Source organism: Cheilinus undulatus, linkage group 3 (genome assembly GCF_018320785.1).
Source record: "Cheilinus undulatus linkage group 3, ASM1832078v1, whole genome shotgun sequence".
Classification (NCBI taxonomy): domain Eukaryota; kingdom Metazoa; phylum Chordata; class Actinopteri; order Labriformes; family Labridae; genus Cheilinus; species Cheilinus undulatus.
In genome coordinates this window covers 42,097,869-42,120,588 of record NC_054867.1, presented here as the reverse complement: position 1 = coordinate 42,120,588, position 22,720 = coordinate 42,097,869, and the positions used below count along the sequence as shown (strand labels likewise).

Here is a 22,720-nt window from a genome sequence, read left to right as displayed (position 1 = left end):
CTATAAAAGCCCCCAAGTCTGACTGTAGGCCTTTGAACACTGACTATTTTTTGTCTGATATTTCCGGATGTTTAATAAGAAGTACAATCTTACGCTGTGTCACTTGTGTGCACAATTATTACTGTTGGATTACAGGTTGGATTTTCTGACTTTTTTTCCCCACATCCTTCCATGTTATGTAGAGAGTTGATTGACTCGTCAGTGTAGCGGCTGCAGCTACTCTGTCTCTGTCTTGCACTGAAACTTTAATTTAAGCACAGTGTTGTGCCCATTCTGTGGATTTCAACCATGGAACATGATAGATAAAGGCCAGAGTTACTCACAACCACATAAAGCAAGAAAGACCAAACTTAAAAGATGGGTTCTATCTGTTACAGTGCCGTGAAAAAGTATTTGCCCCCTCTCTGATTCTGGATATGTTTGCACTGGCCACACCCAGGCCTGATTACTGCCAGATTTGTTGAATCAAGAAATCACTTAAATAGGAGCTGTCAGACAAGGTGGAGTATGCTACAAGATCTCAAAAAGAAACACATCATGCCACAATCAAAAGAAATTAAAGTACAAATGAGAAACAAAGTCATTAAAATCTATCAGTCTGGAAAAGATTACAGAGCCATTTCCAAGGCTTTGGGACGCCAGCGAAACAGTCAGAGCCATTATCCACAAGTGGAGGAAACAAGGAACAGTGGTGAACCTTCCTAGGAGTGGTCGGCCAACCAAAATGACTCCAAGAGTGCAACGACAACCCACGCAGGAGGTCATAAAAGAACCTAGAACAACATCCAAAGAACTGCAGGCCTCACTGGTCTCAGTTAAGGTCAGAGTTCATGACTCAACCATAAGAAAGACACTGGGCAAAAATGGCATCATGGGAGAGTTCCAAGGCCAAAACCACTGCTGACAAAAAAGAACACAAAGGTTCATCTCACATTTGCCAAAAAACATCTTGATGGTCCCCAAGACTTTTGGAGAAATTTTCTGTGGACTGACGAGACACCACCTACTTTCACACCCATTCCCCTCCATCTACTCACCCGTTCACTCATCATTTGTGCCACCATTCAATTCTTCACCTGTATATTTCCCCCAGTATGAGCCAAGCAGAGTGGAGAGAGGAACAAATGCTGTGAGTCCATCTCAGAGCAACAGAGCTTGTTGCACGGTTAACAAAAACAAGTGAGGGCGTTCAGTCCCTCCCATTGTATCATCCGCTATCAACAGCCTTTATCTTTTTCACTCCAAACTCCACAAAAACCTCTGCAAAGCTCTAGATTCATCCCCTATCCACTCCTCACAACTGTTACTCACCTACACAGAAGTCAGTCCCACTTTACCCTGACCTCGATGGCCTAGACTGATGGACTGACTGACCAGGAGTTAAACAATAGTAATGTTTTTGGCCTTAAGGTGCATTCAATCTTATTACTTTTAAAATTTTTCCTCCTGAACTGAACTATTTGTTTTATTCCGTTTTGAAGATATTTTTTCAGTTTTTTTGTTGAACTGAGAAAACCCAGAAGTGGAATTTGTGTTGGACTTGTTTCTTGGAAGCTGTGGGATCATGGGATTTTGAGTTTGAGTTAAATTTTTTGGTGCTGTGCATTTTTTCGGTGGGTTTTCATTGTCATTCAATAGAAGGGTTTGAATTTTAAATGTTTAATCCTTACATGGCATTTTGGTTAAAAAAACTGAAATTGAACTAAAACTCATGATTATATTTAAAACGAAAATGACAGACTATCTTAAATACCAGGAGAGAAACCGTGCTGGCACTCCTATAAAAATGATAGCCTTTCCTCCACCTGTCTGGTCTCCCTCCTCCCTCTACCTGCAGCAAATCTGAGTGTGATCTGCTCTCAGGGCAGAGGTGGGGAGAATTCAGAGGAGCAGGGAGAGGACTACATGACTGACTCACAATCCCAGACAATGATGGTGTGAGGAGGTTTATTGATTTTTCTCATCTCCTATAGTTTCATTTAACCAATTACTATTATTTCCAAGCAGTTTCTTTCCCTTCTGTTTACGTCCCCATGTATGCCTCAGTTGTTGGGACTTGTTGTTTAAGTGTGGGCTGTAGTTTGCCAGAAATCCTGTTTTTTGGTTTCTCTTTTTATATCTTCCTGCTTTTGTTCTTTTTGGCCCCTTTTTGGTCTGTTGATCTGATTTATTATGAACAATAATGCTTTGATACTTTGTTAAATTTTTAGTTCCTTGTTGCTGTCCTTTTTTATATGTTACTGGTCTCTTTGTGTTCAAGCCTTGGTGTATATTAATTTACGATGCTCTATCTGGCTTTTGTGCAAATTATCTCCATGTATGAAGGATTCTGTCAGGGGTGAATGTTTTATTTTTCCAAGGACTGAAAGAACCACAAGATCCCTTTACTGCTTGATGTCCCTATTTACTCTTGTACTGCTAATTTTTGCAATGATTTAAAAATAACACATTAGCCTCAGTGTGCAAAGACCTTTGCACCCTCATTAAAATGCTCATTTTGATGGCAGAAATAAACACATTTACAGCCTGGTTCAAAGGTGGTGAAATGATTTTAGTCTCAGTAACTTGTGTTGCACTATTCTATTAAGGCTAATAGTTATTCATATTTTGGAGCACGGCTGATCTGACTTACAAACAGGCATTTTATACCCGTTTGCCTGAGCTCCCTCTGTCAGTGCATAGACCAAGTTAGTTTGAATCAGCATTTCCAACATGGCAACCACTATAACAGGGATTCAAAACATCCCTTTAGAAATAAAGGAGAAATGTGACTGGGAATACATCTATGTTTCAGGCAGTCAAAGAAAGCACAAGACAAAAAGCTAGGGGGAATCTGGCTCATTTTTTGATAATAATGGATCGACTGATTTTTTTTGCCCTTTCCATATAATTTGTTTTCAGTCTGCATGGAGCCTCAGGTAAAAACATAAGGTTAGCATGTTTTTTTAATGTAATATATTCTTATACGAAGTGATTAAAGACTCCCTCCAAGGAAGTAAAGGAGCAGAAAAAACCATCACTTCTTCAAGAATCATGCAGCCTGTGTGTGAAGCAAAAGGCTAAAATCTGTAGAAAACAGGACATTTGGTAACCTTTTCAGATTACTAAGAGTTAGATTAAACATTCATGGCTAAGGGAAGCTTTAAATGCACATTTATGTGTAGTTCTACCATTAAACCCACTGAGACAGCCTCTGATAAACTGTACAGAACAGAACAGAACAGCTGATGCTTACTGTTTCAGTTTCAAACTATGGAGATTTGACAGGTCGGCTTCAGTTAAGCTCTCAGTTTGGTGGAAGTGGTGGGTTCAAGGCAGAGCCATCAGGAGGCTGCTCAAAGATCTTCCAGATGGTTTTGGATCAAGAGGGGCGAGCTGGTGAGTGAGAGGACTACTGGGACATGAGCTCAAGTGGGGTTTGGGTTCACAGTGCACATCAGTGATGAGATAAACCAATGCATGAGCTCATGCATGTTTACACTGCACAAGGTTTTTAGTTTCTGTTTACTTATGTTAACATTGGGATAGAAATGGAACACAGAAAGGAGTCAGATTTGGTGGTGCTGATTAAACTCAGTCCGCACACGTGTATCATGTACAGGGGCTACAATCTTTGCCAGACTGGCCACCTGGGAGCTTCAGGAGCATGTAGCGTTTTAATGTTTGGTATTTGAAATGGAACAAGATTTTTGTCTTTAAAGATATATATTTTGGGGGCTTTTGAGGACAGTGGATAGAGTGTGTTGGTAACAAATTTGATTATCATTTTGTTGTGTCACCCAGTTATGGCGTCACTTATGTCATGTGGGGCTATCTGCATCACGCACAGAAAGCTGAGTGTTGGGCTAAGCAATTCCCCCCAAAAATACCTTATTGTGATTATTTTGACTCATATTGCAAATGTGATGTGAACTTTATAGAAGGGAATGATCATAAAAAGCAGCGTTTTATGGAGGCAGTGCAATTTGACATGAATCTGTAACAGCATGCATTTGAAATGTCAGTAAAAGTACGAGGGAGAAAAGATCTCCTTGTGAAGAATGAGAGAAGTAAAAATGTGAGTACATTTATGTTTCTGAGGGTGTGCATTTTTGAGTAAGTCAGTAAGAGGACCAAAGTCGAATAGCAGACATGACAAGCTTTAACGAACGTTTTGCAAAATTATTCATAAGTTTACATTTAATAGCTCAAGGAAGTTTAAGAGCTGAAAATGTAAACTGTTTTTATTACCTCCAATTCACCGATTAATTGAAAATGAATTGGCTGATTAATCAACGATCAAATCAAGCAGCCCTACTGGATACTCAAATTATCCATTTGGTGTCATTCAAACCGTTTTAATTGACAAGACATGTTTCAAAGCCATAACACAGTATACATGAGTAATTAAAAATATAGTTTCTTTTCATTGCTTTGCAGACAAAATACATATTTATGTGTCTATAAACCCAGCAGTGTTAAATCTCAGTGACGAACAGTATGGGAATTTAATAGTTCATCCAATAACCTGGCCATCCTCCATTTAGAGCTGTCTTTAATTTTATTTTTTTCATTATCATGTTAATAAGGAGGTTCAGTCCTGGTTTTATCAACTAAATTATTTTTTCCCCTAGAACTGTGCTTTTTAACCACTTTATACTGACCGGCAAATAACCTGAGATCTTGACTCAAAAGTTGCAACATCACCCCCTAATCTAAGCTTAAAACTAAAGAAAAGAGAGGGCTGTATTTGCTATTAGAGCTTGATGACTTTCATTTACTTTGTTTTCATGAATTGGAATTTTGAAATTAATAGACTTGGTATGCACAGTCAGCTTTAATATTTACATTACACTACACCAATCTTTTGTGCTCTATAATTATGTTGTTCATGATTACTATTTAAGCTGGGGTAGTTCAGTTTGTCTTTCTACCATACAGGCAGTACAAGTTATTTGCTTTCCTGAAAATTAAATTCCAAAGCTACAGACTCTCCCTGACATAATGTGCTGTAATTTATTTTTCTATTTCATCTCAGTCATCATTCCTGAGACGTACCCGTTGTTCCTGACAGGAGACGAAGGTCTGAAACCCCGGCGCCACTCCGAAGCCCAGCTGATCAATGAACGGCGGCTCATCCTGGGTGTGGATCTGAACTTTGATCCCAGCTTCAAACGATGTCTCGTCTGTTGACAAGAAGAGGTGAGGACATTTACAACAGAGATGATGATTTGTATGCACACAAGAGCTGGCTGGATCTACCTAGCAGCAGCAGTCGTATCTAATCAAATGGAGAACAAGATCTGCAGTGATTGAAAATGTTCCAGCAGAGAAGGGAAAACACACCATAATGTAAGCTTGAAAAACAATAAAGTAAACACAGAAAAATTGATCAAGTGACATTCACTAGAGATCGTATGTTTAGAGTGGCATTCCTGTAAAGTAGCTTATCCATTAGTTTCACCTATGGACCTGCAGGGCTGACAATCCCTCTGCAGTCTTAGGGGACTTAAGAAAAGCTAGGAAAAGGAGTGAGAGGATAAAGAAGATGGACCTCCTAAGTAGTGAGGTGTGTGACAATAAGAACCCCACAGGAGCTTTATTTACTGCAGGGGGAAATGAAAGTGAAAGGATAAATTAATAAATAAATGATCCTGAGGATAAAAGGAGAATCAATACAACTGACAGTTTCCAGTGCTACAGCACACGGCTGTATGGATTTTAAATGAAGCAGATGGGCTTCTCTGATACTGAGATCAGTGGAAGAAGGGGGGACATCACAATGACACGGCACCTCGGACCTGTAGTAGTGCAAACATATTTCTATCACATTAGCAGAGACCTGGAGCAGCCTATCACAGCAATGTCAGGCGAGATTCAAGAGATTTAAATCCTCTGAGCACTGGCTGAACTAGGATGTCTGTTTCCCGACGCCTTTCTTCCTGCTTGTCAGCCGGCATTTTCTTCTAAGTGCCGAGCTTTTCTCTCTGTTTTCAATTAAAGAGCTCAGGGATGCAGCTGGATTTCAGCATAAGAGCGGCGACAAAGAGAGACAGACTTTAACTGTTAGACATCGCTCTTCAGAGACTGGATTTGAAGCCATTTTCAGCTGCTGCCAAGACAAACGCTTGAGGCTCACAGCAGATAGATAGAAAAAGTGCCTGAGTCCCTTCTGAAAGAGCCCATGTCATCTTTAAATCATGGCCATCTGTCACTCTTATAAAAACATAACAACGGTATGAGGGCCAAACATCAGATTTAAATCAAAATGTGATCCGACTCACAAGCAGGTCTGCATTTTAGTTTATTGACTCCCTGAACTTTGAGGTGAAATAACCTTAAACAGCAGAATTTATACAGAAAATGTGTTAATAAAAAGCGGATCTGACCTGTAGGCATACTGTAACTTTAATTTAAAAGAAAACAGAAATTATTTAGACATAATGGTTGCAGTACAGACTAAAATTCTATGAAACCTCATCACATCTGCCCAGTCACATTTTCTTACTCTCTTTCATTTTCATCTTAATAGTAAGCTCTTATGTTTATATGCCTCTGTGACCATGGCTGGAGGCATTATGTGTAAGGTCTGTCTGTCCATTTGTGCCATTCTCCTGATTCTACTAAGACTGGAACTCTTTGAGGGATTTCCTTTAAATTTGGACAAATGTCCACTCTGGCTCAATACTAAACTGAGTACATTTTGGAGGTACAAGGTCAAGGTTACTGCGACCTCAAATCTTGTACACAGAATATTTCAAGAATGCACAGAGGGATTTTTTAAATGTGGCACAAGACTACGCTTGGGCTCTGTCTCAATACACCCCTTGTCCCTACCCCTATACTTTGCACATTCACGTCTAGGGGTAGTGGTGTCCTGATACTTGTTGGAAAGGAGGGGCAGAGTGAAGCGCAAGGGCTATAAAGCCCTTCAACTGGAGATTTTCCAGAGGCACATTCCAAACAGGGTGTTACGGGAAATCTCTTAGATCACCGTGTGAATCCTGAGTAAGATGGCTACTTAAGAATTGTACAAATGTCAGTGGTTTATTTGTAAATAAGATTAGAAAATGAACTTACAGGGTTATCCTATTTTAAAGACATCACTTCTACCCTGGGTAAGTCTTTTTTCAATGGATGAGTTGGCACTTGTACAATAGGTGTTAAAAATGGGACTGATCCTTCAATTTGGGGGTGAACTGATTTGATTTTAGATGTCAAGCATCACTGAGACCTTGCTCATTGTGAGGCCACAGTGACCTTGTTCCTTATCATTGAATTTCTAGCCATATCCTACAAAATGGTAGATACGTTTATGGCCACCCATGGCCATCATGCATCTGTCTTTCATGTGCTGTTTTGTTGTTTCTCTTGTCCCTCTTTCCGCTTTTCTACCATTCCCTACCCCTCCTACTAGCCCTTTCCAACCCCCAAGTCCACAGCAGAGGGCTGTCAGCATGAGTCTTGTTCTGCTTGACATTCCTGCCCATTAAAGGGAAGGTTTTTGTCGCCACTTTAAAGGGGCCAATACTGCTAGTGCTGTGCTTACAGTAATTTGTGCAGGTCTTTGTCATAATAGGGTACAGTCTTGAGGGTGTAGAGAATATGGTCTGTACCTACCCTCTTTGTAAAGTGTCTTAAGATCACTTTGGTTATGAATTGGCACTATACAAGTAAAGATTGATATTGTAGCTACTTGGGAGCTTGACCTTCTTGACCCACCATGGCTCTTTCAAAGTCTGATAACTGTGCATCTCACAAAAGCATGTAACCACCAGGCGGTAGTTCAAGTTAAACCAGGACAGGGCTTAAGTGTTGCCTTACAGAACCAGTTTTAATTTCAGCAACAAAATATATGATCTGATAAATACAGGTGAGGTATCACATAATGATAAAGATATTTTTGTAGTTTTGTTGTAATCAATGAGACAAAACAGCAATTTAAATGCTAGTAATGGACAGTAATGTCAGACATTCAATGTCACCAGAATGCTTTGACAAAAAAATGCATTATATGTACTGACTTGTATTGACTAAAGCCATTGCATTTAGCAATGCATGATAGGGCACAGTGAAAGAATTACAGCCTATTCTATCTACTAATTTGCTGCAAAGGACAAAATACATGTGCATGTTTTTATCTTTCCTTTTGCCCTTTATGTTTACAATTTAGTGATATTTGAAACTGACTCATGGGCTGCACTGAGTAGTAACCAAGAGTGAGCAACCTGTGGCCTGGGGCCACAGGTTGCCCACTCTTGGTTTAAAACATCCAGAAGTTTTGTTTCTGTGAGTTATAGCTCCCTTTGGTATCTGCCTGAGTTTCCTCCCACAGTAAAACACACATACAGGTCAGGTGAAGTCAAAGCTAAAAATTGCCTGTAAGGTTTAAAGTGATTCCCTACATATGTTTGAGTGACAGATGCATTGATTGGAATCCTGTGTGGAAATAGCCTCATCAACTTTGCGCACTCACAGCTTCATGCCTCAAGCCTCCATACATTAATTTCTACACATAGAATCGGGGCCATCAGTTTTTCTTGTATCTCTAAATGTTTTTACAACAAAACCCTCAGGTGCAAAGGTATAATCATAAAAATAAGGACATAAAAACTCAAATTCTGTCAGCCATTCATGCTCCTGAAGACATTTTCAGCTCCCTTTAGAAAACAAGGTCATCACGTCTTTCACAGTGAAATTATGTCTTGGATGCCAACATTTCTACTTCATCATGAAAATAATGGTGAAAATAATTGGAAATATATCATTTAAAAGCTGATTAAGAGTAAGCACATATGTAAAACAATGTAAACAATGTACAATGTAAAACAATGCTCAATGTCTATTTTGTGTGCAACCTTTTAATATGAGCTCCCCTTTAACAGTTTAATAATAGAAATACATGTGGAAGTTTCATATAAGATGGCATTGTTCAATATAAGTATCATTTAGAACTGTGGTGATCTTAGGTTTTCTGCAGCAGGACATTAACAGAGGAAAGACTTGTGCAATATTAAGGGTAACAGCAGGTGGGTGATTTTTCATTCTGCAAGACACAGCACCCTCAGACTCACTGCATTCACTGAAAATAACCACTTGAGTTGAGCACAATGTAGGAAAACGACATGAAACTTTAAGAAGGAACTGAAATCTGTATTTGGTTGGCATATTTAGCGGTGTTACTTCTGAGCCTGTACATTTAGGAGAAGGATGAATATGCAATAATCATTAATGTTCTTTGTGTTAATTTGTGCGTGTGCATGTTTAATGACTACCAATCCTCTTGTTCTTACAAACAGTTTGCATGCAAACACTTGGAACATGTGCGGTATGAAAAATGAGGCCACAGGTGTTTGAACTAGCACATTATGCACCGCACGGCATTCAACCAGATTACACAGGCTGCTGCTAAATGCTGTTACAATAGGACTAATTAATGAGCAATCTGCATTATACTGGAAGACAAAAGATCCAGGTTTTTGAAAAACAATGAGGGTATGATATCTCAGGGACAGGTGGTTTATATTTGTTAAAAATGAAAGAAAACTGTATCTTGTTTTCTAAATCTTCCACATTTTTAGATTGCCACCATTTTAAATTTCCTTAGAATAAAGTTAATAACATCTAAAGAATAAAGAAAGTAGAGTGTTAAAAAGTGTGACTGTGGGAGCTGAATCCTTCAGTTTTCATCAAATCCCTTGTAATGAAATTATTTAATCATTCGATAATCTTACATAAAATTCATTTCTTATCATTTCTTATCATTATAAATAAATCATTTAGGCCTGGGGAAAATTCATATTTAAATATCGTAGTCACATAACAGCCTTCTGCTTCACGTTTAATTACGATAGTGAGCACACTGTTTCTGTGACTAAAGTGTCTCTTTACATTCACTCTTAGTGTGCATAAAATATTGATAAAAACACACAGCAGCATATGCAGCTGCATTAAAATTAAGCAGCAGGGTCTCCCTGAGCAGCAGAGGAGACTCCACCGTTTTGATGAAGGGTCGACTCTGAACGGAAGATTCCCCCTTTAATTGATTTTATTGCAGGCAAATGGCTCTGCTGCTGTCTGATTCATGTTGACTTGAAGCCTGTTTGATAAGTGATGCAGTTAACTCAAATGAAATCAAATTTTCCTGATCAATAGCCATCTGTCTTTATATGGTTTAGTCGATAATATGTGGTGGACACAGCAGGTGCATTTCTTATGATGAGAGGGAGCGTTTTTCAAGATCATCACTCATAATTTATGGAAGCACAGAGAGAAGGTTTAACAGTTTAAAGAATTTCATCCTTAATGTGCATACCTCAGCAGAAATATGCTACAGATAAATCAATTTTTAACCTATGTGAGCTAAAGTGTGCACCCATTCATTGATTAAAAGCACCTACCACAGGCCTGGACTCCACCTGAGAAATTACAGAGCAATCCATGTGATGGGTTTGTCCCTTAGAGCACAGAAAATAAATAAGCTACTTTGGTGTTTCTTTAAATTATTAAAAAATATATTATTTTAAATTTCTTCAACCCTTCGCTTAAAACACTAATTTTACGGCTTTTAACTCAGGCTTCAGAAGTGATAATGGGATGCTTGTATGTGATGTATAGTGTGGAAAGCTTACCAGTTTCTCCCCATACGGGCAGGTATTCATCCTGCTGGATGTCCAACATCAGCTCCAGGCCGTTCCCCATCCCGCCCTTCATCGTCACTAGAAGGGGTTTCCCGTCTTGCCCGGAGTTAAAGGTGTAGCACTTTCCATAGCGTGTGAATATCTGGAATACACAAAGAGACAAATAGAAGAAATTTAGTTCCACATGGCCACAACATAATGAGAGATTTGGCTATGATGATGTGCACACTGTCACTTCACAGGACATGCAATGTGAGTCACATGACCTGAAGCATGCCCTGCTGCCACTACTGTGTTGTTTGAGGCAGTCCAAAATCCAAGTTGTCTCACTTTTATGATCTACATTAAAATCATGTTTGATATCACTATCAGTAGTCAGAGAACTGATCACTGGACACAGAGTCTGCACAGGTGATGTTGCTGCCATCACAGATACACCAGCATGATGCTCGAGGCAGACGATATATAAAGAAAGGCTGATCTTAAGTGAGCATTTTCCTGCTATCAGCCACAACTTATCCTGGACTTTATGTTTTATTTACTTTTCCAAAATAGAAAAATAGTTATTTTTACTGTAATTAATGCACTTAAATAGGTAATGCACTTGCATTTATCAGGTATAATTCCCACTTTTAAAGCTATTTTAAAAAGAATCAAAATATATATATCACATAATGAGTTACATGCAGTCAGAAAAAAATGAACTATTGTGTCAGTGTGCCTAAAGCTGGGCTTTTAAGGTGCATGCAAACATGTTAGCCTTCCTGAAACTGCACCAAATCAAATTTCTTGAAGTCTGACTTGTACACCTTGATAATGCGATTGGAGATTGATGAACTCTTGAATGTATACACATCAAAAAGACCCAACCTGGACTGCGTGTTTTGTATGCACGTTTTGCAGTTTCCATGGCCGTTGCCCAGAGAATCAAAGAGCATTAATGTGTAGCATAGCAGAAATCACAATGTCGTCTGCCTTCAGATATTATCCTAAACATGAGGGATAGCGGTCATTGCATTTGCATTGGACATGAAGAGTGGAGTGGGTGCAAAATGTAAAGAGCTGTAATGTTTGTTCATGCTTACACTGTTCAACACAGAATCCATTTATTTCTTGCTGGCAATTAACAATGTCAATAGGAGGAACGTCCATAGTAACTTGCTGAAAAGGGGCATAGAGTCATCTACCCTGGTAGAGACAGACATTTCTCCATCAATAAATGGATTCCCCCTCAGAGCTTTTACACCGGGACAAATACTGTAGAGCAGTTAAATAACCGAGTTTTAACACTTGCTTGACTTCACTGTGCATATAAAGCCATACTGAATCTTTGACCAATTTAGACCCAAAAGTACAATCTTCATTTGAGGCTCTTTTCCCTAGGTGATTCTAAGGTGGAGACAAAATGAGTGCTGAGCAGTGGAAGGCTTGAAAAGCACCTTCAGTAACCAGCTCTTGTTATGCTTTCATCCTTAGACCTCAGAGGTCTTCGTGTTGAGATGCTGTTGACAAACTGAGCCCCCCTCTGCCCTCTTAGTGCTGCATGATACAGTGAGTGCTTGAGTGAACTTGACATGACTTGTATTTCAGAGTGTGCCTGAGGAAACTCACACTCAACAACAACAACAAGAACTCTGCTGGCATCAGAGAGGATTGTGTAGAAAGTGAGTCAAGTTATTTTCTATCTCCTGATCCATCGTGTTTAAACCGTCACAGTTCAGTGAATAATCAATAAGTCTGTTAATAGAGAAATAAACTGCAGCTCTTTGAAACTTCGTAAAGACTTCTAAAAATCATTGAGACAATAAATGAAGGTTAAAAGAAGACTTTCTGAGTAGTGAACGTAGAGTTAGTGTTTTAAAAGAGGCATCTAAACCGGCATTCTTTTTAATGATCAGCAGGGGGAGTCTCCACTGGTTTTCCAATTAAATCTATAATGACGTCTATAAGAGAACAACCCCACATTACACTTGATTTAATATAATAGATTACACCTTTCCTAAAGATTTAAGTCCAAACCACTAATTTCCAGTTTTAATTGATACAATTTCCCAATTACCTATTACCCACATTACCCTCAATCATAAGTGCCACCACAAAGAGTTATGAAATCATGATACAGCAAGTCAAATTTGCAAAGAAATCCACTGAGAACAGTGAATTTCTAAAAATAGAACATTCCATATATTCTACCAGCTACTCAAAAATTAATTCACATGTCAGGACAACAACAACCCTTGTGTGTTATAGGCAAAGGGGGATCCTTTTGGTGGCCCTGTCTTTTGGGGGGCCCATGAGGGGCATTTCTATTTTATTTTCAACCTAAATAGGCTAATATAATGAAAAAAATACATATCTTATGTAATGTTGCCTCAGTAATATGCACACAGTCTCTTAAAATTGTATGAGCCTTTTGATCACATGACTTCAGAAAAAAACAAGCACAGATGTCTGTCAACACCCTCTTGCTGTCCCTCTACAACAGGCTGTCCTGGCATGCATTACAGGTGCAGCAACAATCATAAAACATGGGAAAGACTCGGGAGGGAATCCTAGCTGGAATTAAGTTAAAGCTGTTTATGGTTGTGAGTGGTGAAAGTTTGATGATCCGGCTGGTGACGTTACCCTGTCTCCTCGCTGTCATTGGTTGTTGTGGGTACTTTGTCAGAGGCACTACAACCTAGAATCGTAAATATCAAATGTGTTTGATATTTAGGATTCAGGATTTTTGGGTATATGACACGATTTGGAGCAGTAAAACAATAGTGTTGACACCACACACAAGGCTTCCCTTGGAATACGCCCCCACCATCGTCAGGGGAGGCAAATCTTACCCCAAATCGGGCTTAAAATCCTGTAGTGTGTGGCCGGCCTAAGCCATGACCTGCTCAAGAGTCAGGACGCTTTAAACCCCAAACAGTTTAACTTTTAGAACAGCATTGGGCTCGTCAGTGTCACTTCTCCCTCACTTGCCAATCAAAATCGGGAAGGAGCGGGAATTCTTTACATTCATTCATTACAATGTTGTAGGAGTATTCATTCACATTAAAAATAACAATATTCAAATGCTAATCACTATCTGATGCCTTTGTAAACCATAAAAAGTTTAAATAGCGATTTTTGCTATTCTAAAACTTAAAAATTCTCAAATTAGCAACTGAGCTGATTAATTCAAGGTTTAATGAGTGGTCCATTTAAGTGTCAGGAATAAAGCACTGGTTTAGCTCAGATCGAAGAGAAGGCACCCGAATACAGATGCTACAGTCTTGAATGCACTGCTTGCAGGTTTGAATCCTGATCCTGGTGTTGTTCGAAGCATATTTCCCCTGACTATCTCCCCGTATTTCCTGTCTGTCTTCAGCTGTCTTGTCCAATAAAGGGAGAAAAAAAAGCTCTCAAAATAATCTTAAATAAATCAGTGTCAGAACTGAAACCACAGGTTTGATATTCACTTTGATAAATAAGAAATACTCAAACAGGGGGACAAAGGCAATCACTATTTTAAGAAGCTTAAATCTGGGAATTTTTGGTCAAATTAATTCCGTCTGAATAAAATGATCGCTGGGAGTCCTTGTCTTCTCTCAGATTTGGATTGAAAGCTTCTTGAAGAGAAGGAGGGCAGATCAAGGGGAGCTCAACACGCTCTGGTTGCACTTTCATCTCCACAGTCCTGACACAAATCTGCAGATGGAACTCCAGAGTTCAATGAATATGGTTCACTCCACTCAAAACCACAGGCACCCAGATTACATTCCTGGAGTTTGTATTGTCTTTTTGTGAGAGTATATACTCCTCACAGTCGCATCAGCCCCAGATGATACAAGCAGGAAAATGTTGGCAAAGACATGATTGCCAGCCAACTAATGGACGTATAATTAAATCATAGACATTAGGAAATGGAAAGCCATGGCCAGGATCCAAAATAAAATGATATCCTCCTTTTTTTTCATCAAGCAACATGATTGTTCGCCCAGTATCAAAGCATCCTTGCTCACAATTAATTCATTATTAACCTTCAACATTCTGACATTCATGGGAGGAAATGGAAGAGGGATATGCAGGAGCTGTGCATCGAGAGGGAAGTACAATAGGAGGAGAAAAGTAATAACTAAAATATGTCTCCTCTATGTCCTCTTTTCTTTGTCTGTGTTCTCTACGCATGACATACAAAGAAGATAAGGCTTCAGTAAAAGATAGCTGGCACAAATAACTCCATCTAAACACAAAGATGTTGTACAAAAGGTTATTTTCAGACGAGGCTGCAGAAAAAAGTTGAAACTTAATTTCTGTGTTCAGAGGACCTTGGAAAGATGTAAGGAGGCGTTGATAACATAGGTGACGTGTTAGTCAGACATCAGCACTTGATGACAAATCAGTAAAATGTCACAAACACCACTCACAAGCAGCCATATCTGAAAAAGGAAAAAAAAAAACATCAAGTATAATATGAATCCTGTTCAGTGAAGTGTGTGGGAAAGAATGCAGCATGAATCACGATGGATTACCTCCCAGGATGCGCTTACATAGTGCGAGCTTTTAAGTCACAAAGTGGCGAAATGTAATAAATAACCTTCTGATATTCTGACACAATATGAGATCCGACCTTTCGAGTGTGTAAGTGGCAAAACTGAGTCAAAAGAAGTGCCTGAAATGCCTGCATATGTGCTGTGAATCCTGAGCAGGATACACAACATCAATAAAATTTCCCCTGAAATCAATCTCAGCCCTGGAGTCTGCTTTCACCGTAATCAGATCACTTTTTATCGTAACTCTTTGGAGCACCAGGAAGGGAAATATTAGCATATCATGGCCCCACATGCACAGAAATCGGTTCTTTTCTTACAGTCTGAGACTTTTGAGTGGAGAACTTTTCCCTGTGAGATGAAAATATGCAAGAAATATACAAAAAAGAGAGGCGACTTGTCTCACAGATGAACCCTTTTCCAGCTCACCAAGAAACAAGTTTGGGAACTCAGAGAAAGAAGCTCTCGCTGAAAAGAGAAAAGCATTTAGCAGATAAGAATCAAGAAAACAGCGATAAGAGCGATCATTAGCGATTGTGTAGAAGCGTGTGAGACTGATTCTCACGCAACTCGAATGTGAATGAGCACGCTTACATGGCAGATTGTGCGTGTACATTATTTTGCCACCCCTGCTCTCCATCTGTGTGTATGTGTCGATAATGTGGTGATTTACTACAGCAGGCCCTGTAGTCAGAGTTGCTGTGGTAACCGAGAGATTGTTCTGGCTGTGCTGAGTGAAGAGCAGCAGCAGTGGGTGCTGCTTGGTGACCTTGGGGAGTCAGGATCTTCATTGTGTTGTGCAGCTCTGAGCTTTTTGTGCCGGGGTCTCAACATGCTTCTTCATGCTTGTCTGTAGAGCAGCTCGTCTGTCTGATTTTATGTTGAGGGCAGAGTCTGTGTACAGAAATAGGAATCATGTAGGAAAGTAAGGAAAATGGCAACACTGTGCAAAAAAAATGTACACTTTTAAGAGAAATGAATTCATTAATGAATCAAAGGGGAGCAATCAGAGCGTTATATGTCTTCTAAAAGTTACTGCATCACCAGTGTTACCAGTAAGCATGCATTTGTGACCCCTGAAAAGCTTTTCTAACAATATATTCCTCTTAAATATCTCAACATCAAGCCCAGCACGCTACATTAAAAAATGACTGCATCTCCTTAACGTGTAAACACGGGTATTAAATATTTAAGTCGACCCCACTTAAGAGGGAAAACAGAGAGAGAGACATCACCCTCTTCACTTCTCGCAGGGCGTAGAAATGTCAGCTCCTCTCTCTTCGATTAATAATTCACAGAAAGACAGCCCGATACTGTTTGGATGGCTCTGGGCTATCCTTCACAAGACAAAGTGACAAGGATGCACAAGCTGTTCCCTAAAGTTGCCAAGGAACCACTTTCTTCCCCCCTCCTCTTCATCGGATCTTAGCACAAAGGTGTGATATGCTGTGACAGCTAAATAAACACACACCTATTCTAGACTGGGTTTTACTCCGCACTGAATCAAGTGGGCTAAAAATATGATTTTTCTCATGTTTTTTTCTGTTTTTATGTGTGGCCAAGTCATCTTCAGCTCAAATAAAGAATTAAGTTCCCAATTAACTTTTCTTGTGTATTCACCTTGAGTCACTGAACTTCATCTGTATGGGGAGAGATTTACCAGAGAAGGAAAATCTTACACTACACTGGAGTAAAATCCAATAAAGCTCCACAAAGATACATACCACAGTGTGAACTTCTTAGCGCTCTAAAACTCAGTCTCACCTAAAGGAAAAATACAACTGCAAAAAGACAGAAAAAACAAACATTCTGGTTTGGAAGCCAGATAGTTTTTAAACTGGTGGCTGAAATAAAACACCCCTTACCCCCAAGGTGCCTTGAAAAGTACTCATCCTGAAAGCAGGAGGTTTTTTCTTTTTATTTTGTGACTTTCTGACTTTATTAGAAAGAGACAGGACAGTGGTGGATAGAGTCTGAAAGAGGGATGTGAGAGTGAGGAATGATGAGCGGTGAAAGAGGATGGACTTGAACACGGGCTGCCCGTGTCCTTCTAGGGTGTGACCTAACCACTGGGCCAGGGATGTCACAAGAGGCCGGATTAGGAATTTAGGTCTAACCTGAGAGCCTAACAGTATCAAAATTTAATCATAAACTGTCAATCTCATTTTCACCAGTAGAAAATTATGGGGGAAAAAATGGATGATGCCTTTTAAACTATAATTATAATTTTTTCAAATCACAAAATCGCTTGAGTTTAAAGGCTCAAAATCTGACATAAGAAGTCAGACGTCCATTCATCCATCCATTTCTATATCACTTGTCCCGTTGCGGGGTCGCGGGGGAGTTGGAGCCTATCCCAGCTGTCATTGGGTGAGAGGCAGGGTACACCCTGGACTGGTTGCCAGTCAATCACAGGGCTGATGTATAGAGAGACAGACAGGCATGCTCACATCCACACCGACAGCCAATTTAGAGTCATCAATTAACCAGTGACCTTCTTGCTGTGAGGCAACAGTGCTAACCCCTGTGCTGCTGTGCAGCCCCAAAATCAAATGTATTAGTTCAAAAAGTCAAAACATGAGATAAAAGGACAAAATAATGATTTTAAAAGGCAAATACATGAGATAGAAAGTCATAATCATTCCTTTTAAAGGTCACAATATGAGAAAGAAATTCAAAAACATGAATTTATAAGGTCAAAATATGATTAGAAGTCACAGCAAGGAGTAGAAAAGGTCAAAATCTGAGATGAAATTTGAAAAAATTAGTTAAAAAGGTCAAAATATGACTTCAAATGTAAAGTTTTGAATCTAAAAGGTCAACGTATGAGATAAAAAGTTAAAATCATATGTTTAAGATATAATTGTTGGATGCAAAATTGAAAATATGAAATAGAAACAAAAATTGCTTTCTTTTCCCACAATCCTGACTTTTTATTTGATTATTTTTACTCTTTACTTTTATACATTTTGATGACTTAAAGAAATTTCAAATCTGCAGACCTCATACCAGTGGGCCAGTTGTTATAAAAATATGATATGATCTGCACCCCAGCAGGAGCTTTTTTAAAAAAAAAACAAAACAAACAAACAAACAAATAAACAAACAAAAAAACTTTCCTTTCACAAAATTTAACTTTGGTAACTGTGTTACAAATCAGAGATCAACTGATTCACCAGGATTCATTTTACTCATGACTTTTGAAGTATGTATGGGTCTGAATGAAGCTACAGTACATAACAGTTAGAAGAGTTCTTGGCCCTAATGAGGTAGCCAGCAGCACCAGATCCTCCTGGTAATTAGCTGTCTGACTCCGCCCCTGACCACATCCCTCTCAGGAAGTGGATATGGCACTCCTGATGTTACAATGTTACATACACTTTCATCCAAAGTTAAGGACCCAACTGGGATTCAAACCATCAATCTCCCAGACAAAAGTCAGCAGGGTAACCCACTGAGCTACCCAGCATCTCAGCTGGCAGCTCAGAGGAAGATCAGCAGAGGAGTGTGGGAATGTCTTCCAAGCGGGGAGGGCCAACCAAACCCACCCCATGTGACATCATGAAGGTAAAATCTGAGAACGGCTTGTTTCAGCACACATTTTCTGAAAAGTGGAGAAAGAGAGGGTGGAAAGGAATGGATTTTTCTGGTATTTGAGGGAACTGTGGACAGGCCAGGGGCACATATTTTTGTTAGAAAAGCCTGAAAAAGTGATTTTTGCATAATATGTCCCCTTTAAGGCTCACAGTAGCCGTGCTTTGGCCATCAGGGCCCCTCGGCTCTTCCTTATAAGAGCCTCCTTATAATATGGTCTAGTTTTAGTCGAAAAACAAAGTGATTTCATTTAAGTCTTAAATTTTAGTCAAAAATGTATTCTCTTTGCCTGAATCTGGAGCCAAACCATACTTATGCATTCCATGCACTCTGTCAAACCTGAGATGGCTGCTTTATACTGCTGAGAGGCAGAAGAGCTTCAGATGCATCGTGTTTTGACGGATTTACCCAAAATAGAGAAATATCACGAATTTTGAATGCCTTATGAAAACTTAATTACATTTCAGTCTCATTTTATGTCTTTGGTGAAAACTAAATGTACTTTTGTAAGGGTTTTAGCCATCAAAGATCTATTTTTAGCTAGTCTTAGTTGCATCTTTCTCATGGAAAAAATAAGACGGTAAACATTTTAAGTCATAGTTTTGGTTGACAAATTAGCACTGCCTAACTTAGGACACACTCACATTAAGGCCAGTTGCCCCACTAGTGAGGTGTTGATCATGAAAGAGCTGGTTCAAAGAGCCTGATCTTTTACGTGAATGATGGGATCCAGATCCTGTTGGAGAGACATCTTTTTCCTGTTATTTGATTGATCATGTACTAAGCATTGGGCTTGATGGTATAACATTCATACCAGGGGTGTCATACAGCTCAGAGAAGGTTTCATTTGGCCTGCAAGGCCTTCGGAGAGATTAAATATTTCACAAAATAATTACATGACATTTTCATTAACCTAAAAAATAACTGGAATGAAATACAAGCACAAATATTAGTCATAGGTCAAAAAAATCAATGCTTATTTGGCTGACTTAATGAGGCCAAAATGGTCTTTGTACTGTTTAACTTGCCTCATAACTGTACTGCTTGTATTTATTTTACTACTTTTATAGCTTTGTTTTTTTTCTTTGCAAGTTTTAATGTAATATCATTTCAGTTTTCTATTTTCTCTTACCTCATTTTAAAGCTTTCACTCCTCTTTAATCACTTTAATGTCCTCTCATTTCTGTCTTCTGATTCTTATTTCATGTTTGGTTTTCCTGGTATCACTTTATGTACAGGCTTCCGTGTTACCTATTCTTTTATGTCTATGTTGACTATACTTGGTGGGTTTCTGTCCGGGTTCTTTTGCTGTTGGCATCTTTTGTTGACTTTTTAAAAATTTTTATGATTCCAAATGTATGCAAGAGCACTGTTCTTTCCCTGTTCTTTATAAGGGCTATTGAAATGAAATTATTCTTATTACCAGCGCTGTTATCAACTGATGTAGGCCTATCATAGATATATCTGCATCAGCCTGATGTGCCCTCAAAGGCAAACCTTTTTCTCAATACCTAAAATGCAGAGAAATGCCTGAGAAAAGGAAAACATTTTACACGTTTACTCACATACATGGTACAGTACAACTCTAAAATTAACAATAGGCTCAGCACTGTTGCAGAACATCACACTGCAGCAGATGTGGTTTGCACAAAAATGGATGTTTTTTTTTTGTTAAGACAGCTTGTAAGTAATGTGAGACCTCTTCTTTAACTGTATTGGATAGGAGAATGCACATACTGTGCAAAGAGGCCTATAAGAACTTGTACAGACAAGCATCCCTAAAGAGGCCTAAAATCAACCCAAATCGATCATTTTCCAATTAGTAGATCCCCTGATCTTTTTTCCATTTGCACTTTGTTTTATTTTACAAAGTGTGGGAGTTTTTGGTATAGTTTTCATGTTCAGAATAAAATCCATTAACATAAGAATTTCGTGTTTGTTTACTTTAGAGTTAAAACTAAGATATTTTCTGAGAACATTCTGAGAAGAGAGGCACTTTGGGCCAAAATGTTGCATAATCCGCACATAAAACTCGACCAACATTTGTCAAGCCAGGCAACACACTGCAAACTGGCACAAAAAGGAAAACCATAGTCAGATCCAGCAAAAAATGGCAGATGTCAGTAGACCTCAGAAAGTTGCTGGCCTCCCCAAGAAAGCTCACAGCAACTCCCTGGCCAGACATGTGGTCCACTGTGAAGAAAGGGTCCTCATTACTGAGCTTACCATCCCCTGGACATGAAAGCAGCCCATGAAAGGAAACTTCTAAAGAACTCTGAGCCAACAGCAGAGTGCCAAAGGACTGGCTAGAAAGCCAAGGTCTACCACATGGAGGTTGGCCTTTGTCAGCAGTGCAGTCCAACTGCTCAGTGGTGCTGGCATGACAGGGTCAGTCTTGCACAGAGTTGTGAGGAAGCTGGAGAATAGGCAGAAAAAGCCAGCTATGGCTTTGATTCTGGAGGAAAGACATCGGCTGGGAGCTAACACCCCTACAGAGGCAGCTGTACAGGTGGCAGAGAGATATCTCCAACAAACCACTGCCCCCCCGTTGGGAGATGTTGTGGTATGTGGGAGAAACATCAGTGAATGGTGGTTTCCAGCTGATGACCCCACAGCTAAGTGAAAAGCACTGCAGGAGGTGTGATAGTCTTTTCCAATTCAATCTTAGAGTATTGTTTTATCAGCTGGCATATTTGTAACAATATGGTTTAAAATCATTCTCTCTATCACACACAAAACCCTGTACTGGTATGGCTCTAGTGGAATTAAAGCTTTAGAGAAGGTTTTGGAGGCTTAGAACAAACATTCCCTCTTGGCACACAAAAATACTAAAAGAGCATTCTGAAGATTGTTTGGAAAGTGTTGATTCCTGGATTTGAAATCAAACATTACAATGAAGCTTTTTTGCTAATAGGTTGCCTGTAGTCAGGTAATCCTGATAATGTATGAATGTTGGATAGGGGTCAGGAAGGGAAGAAAACCTGTTAGGAATCAACGACAATGGAGGAATGTTACTACATTAAAGATCTAAATGGACGCCCGCTGATCATTACATAATTTCCACATATACTAAGTATGATCTCTGCACTTTATAAAGAAATTTAATTTTTTACCATGAGTTAACCAGTTTACCTGACATGAAGTCTATGAATAATCGAGCCTATTGCATTACTTTAAGCAGGCCATGGAGTCAAGCCATTATTGAGATCAGCTGATCTCATTCAAGCCCTCATCAGCTGATTTGCTCCTAGCAGCTGTTGGCTAACTGCTTTCATGCTGCCTTATTTAAACTGCTTTAGCCTGGCTACACTCGGCCGCTCTCTCTGCAAACTGCACTTGCAACCCTCCTCCACCCCAGCTCTTCCTTCATTCTGCTTCTGACTTGATCAGTCATTCTCTTGTCATTGACGTCTGCTTTACTGGTTTGGTTTTTGCTGCCTCTCTCCCTGCCCCGTGCTTTCCTTATCTGCATAAGAAGAGCAGAAATGTGTGCCACTGTCCCTGCTTAATGCTTTCCATGTAGGATTGTGGAAGGATAGGACAGCAACAAGTGCTAAAGAAATATTTACAGCTGAACATCCAGTTGTTTGACAAAGTGGTCCTGACTGAATTGCATATTACTTGTTCCAGCAGACCTCCTACAACACATCTAGCTAGATGATGGGAGACAAGTCTTGTACTGAACCAAGAGGTGAGAAACGCCTCTTTAACATTTCTCCTTCATTATGTCATATACATGCTTTTAAGTGACACAGTGTTATACTATAAACCAAATAAACCCTGTGGGGTTAGCGACCGAGTTATGATGTGTTCTTCATGGACAAACTGCACCCGTTTTAGAGTGAGTTGCCTTTCTGTCCTTTTTGCCTTCATTCAATACATATCTAAAGAGCCAAACTGGCACCGATGAAGACCCATTTGGGAGTCAAAAGACCTCCTCTTATTACTGAGCTGAGCCAAATGATCCGGATCTCTAAAAAGAGA

The 22,720-nt window shown here is 39.4% G+C and overlaps 1 protein-coding gene across 3 annotated transcripts in view; it reads right to left on the bottom strand.

The window, feature by feature from the left end:
• The window catches only part of asic1b (acid-sensing (proton-gated) ion channel 1b), a 308,291-nt gene that overhangs the window by 25,077 nt on the left and 260,494 nt on the right, over nt 1-22,720 (bottom strand). For all 3 annotated transcript variants that reach the window (XM_041783362.1, XM_041783359.1, XM_041783361.1), the window contains 2 exons: nt 10,611-10,761; nt 5,038-5,165 (listed from right to left, as the gene is read on the bottom strand). In XM_041783362.1, coding sequence (XP_041639296.1) covers nt 5,038-5,165; nt 10,611-10,761 — 279 coding nt within the window. The remainder of the gene's footprint in view (nt 1-5,037; nt 5,166-10,610; nt 10,762-22,720) is intronic.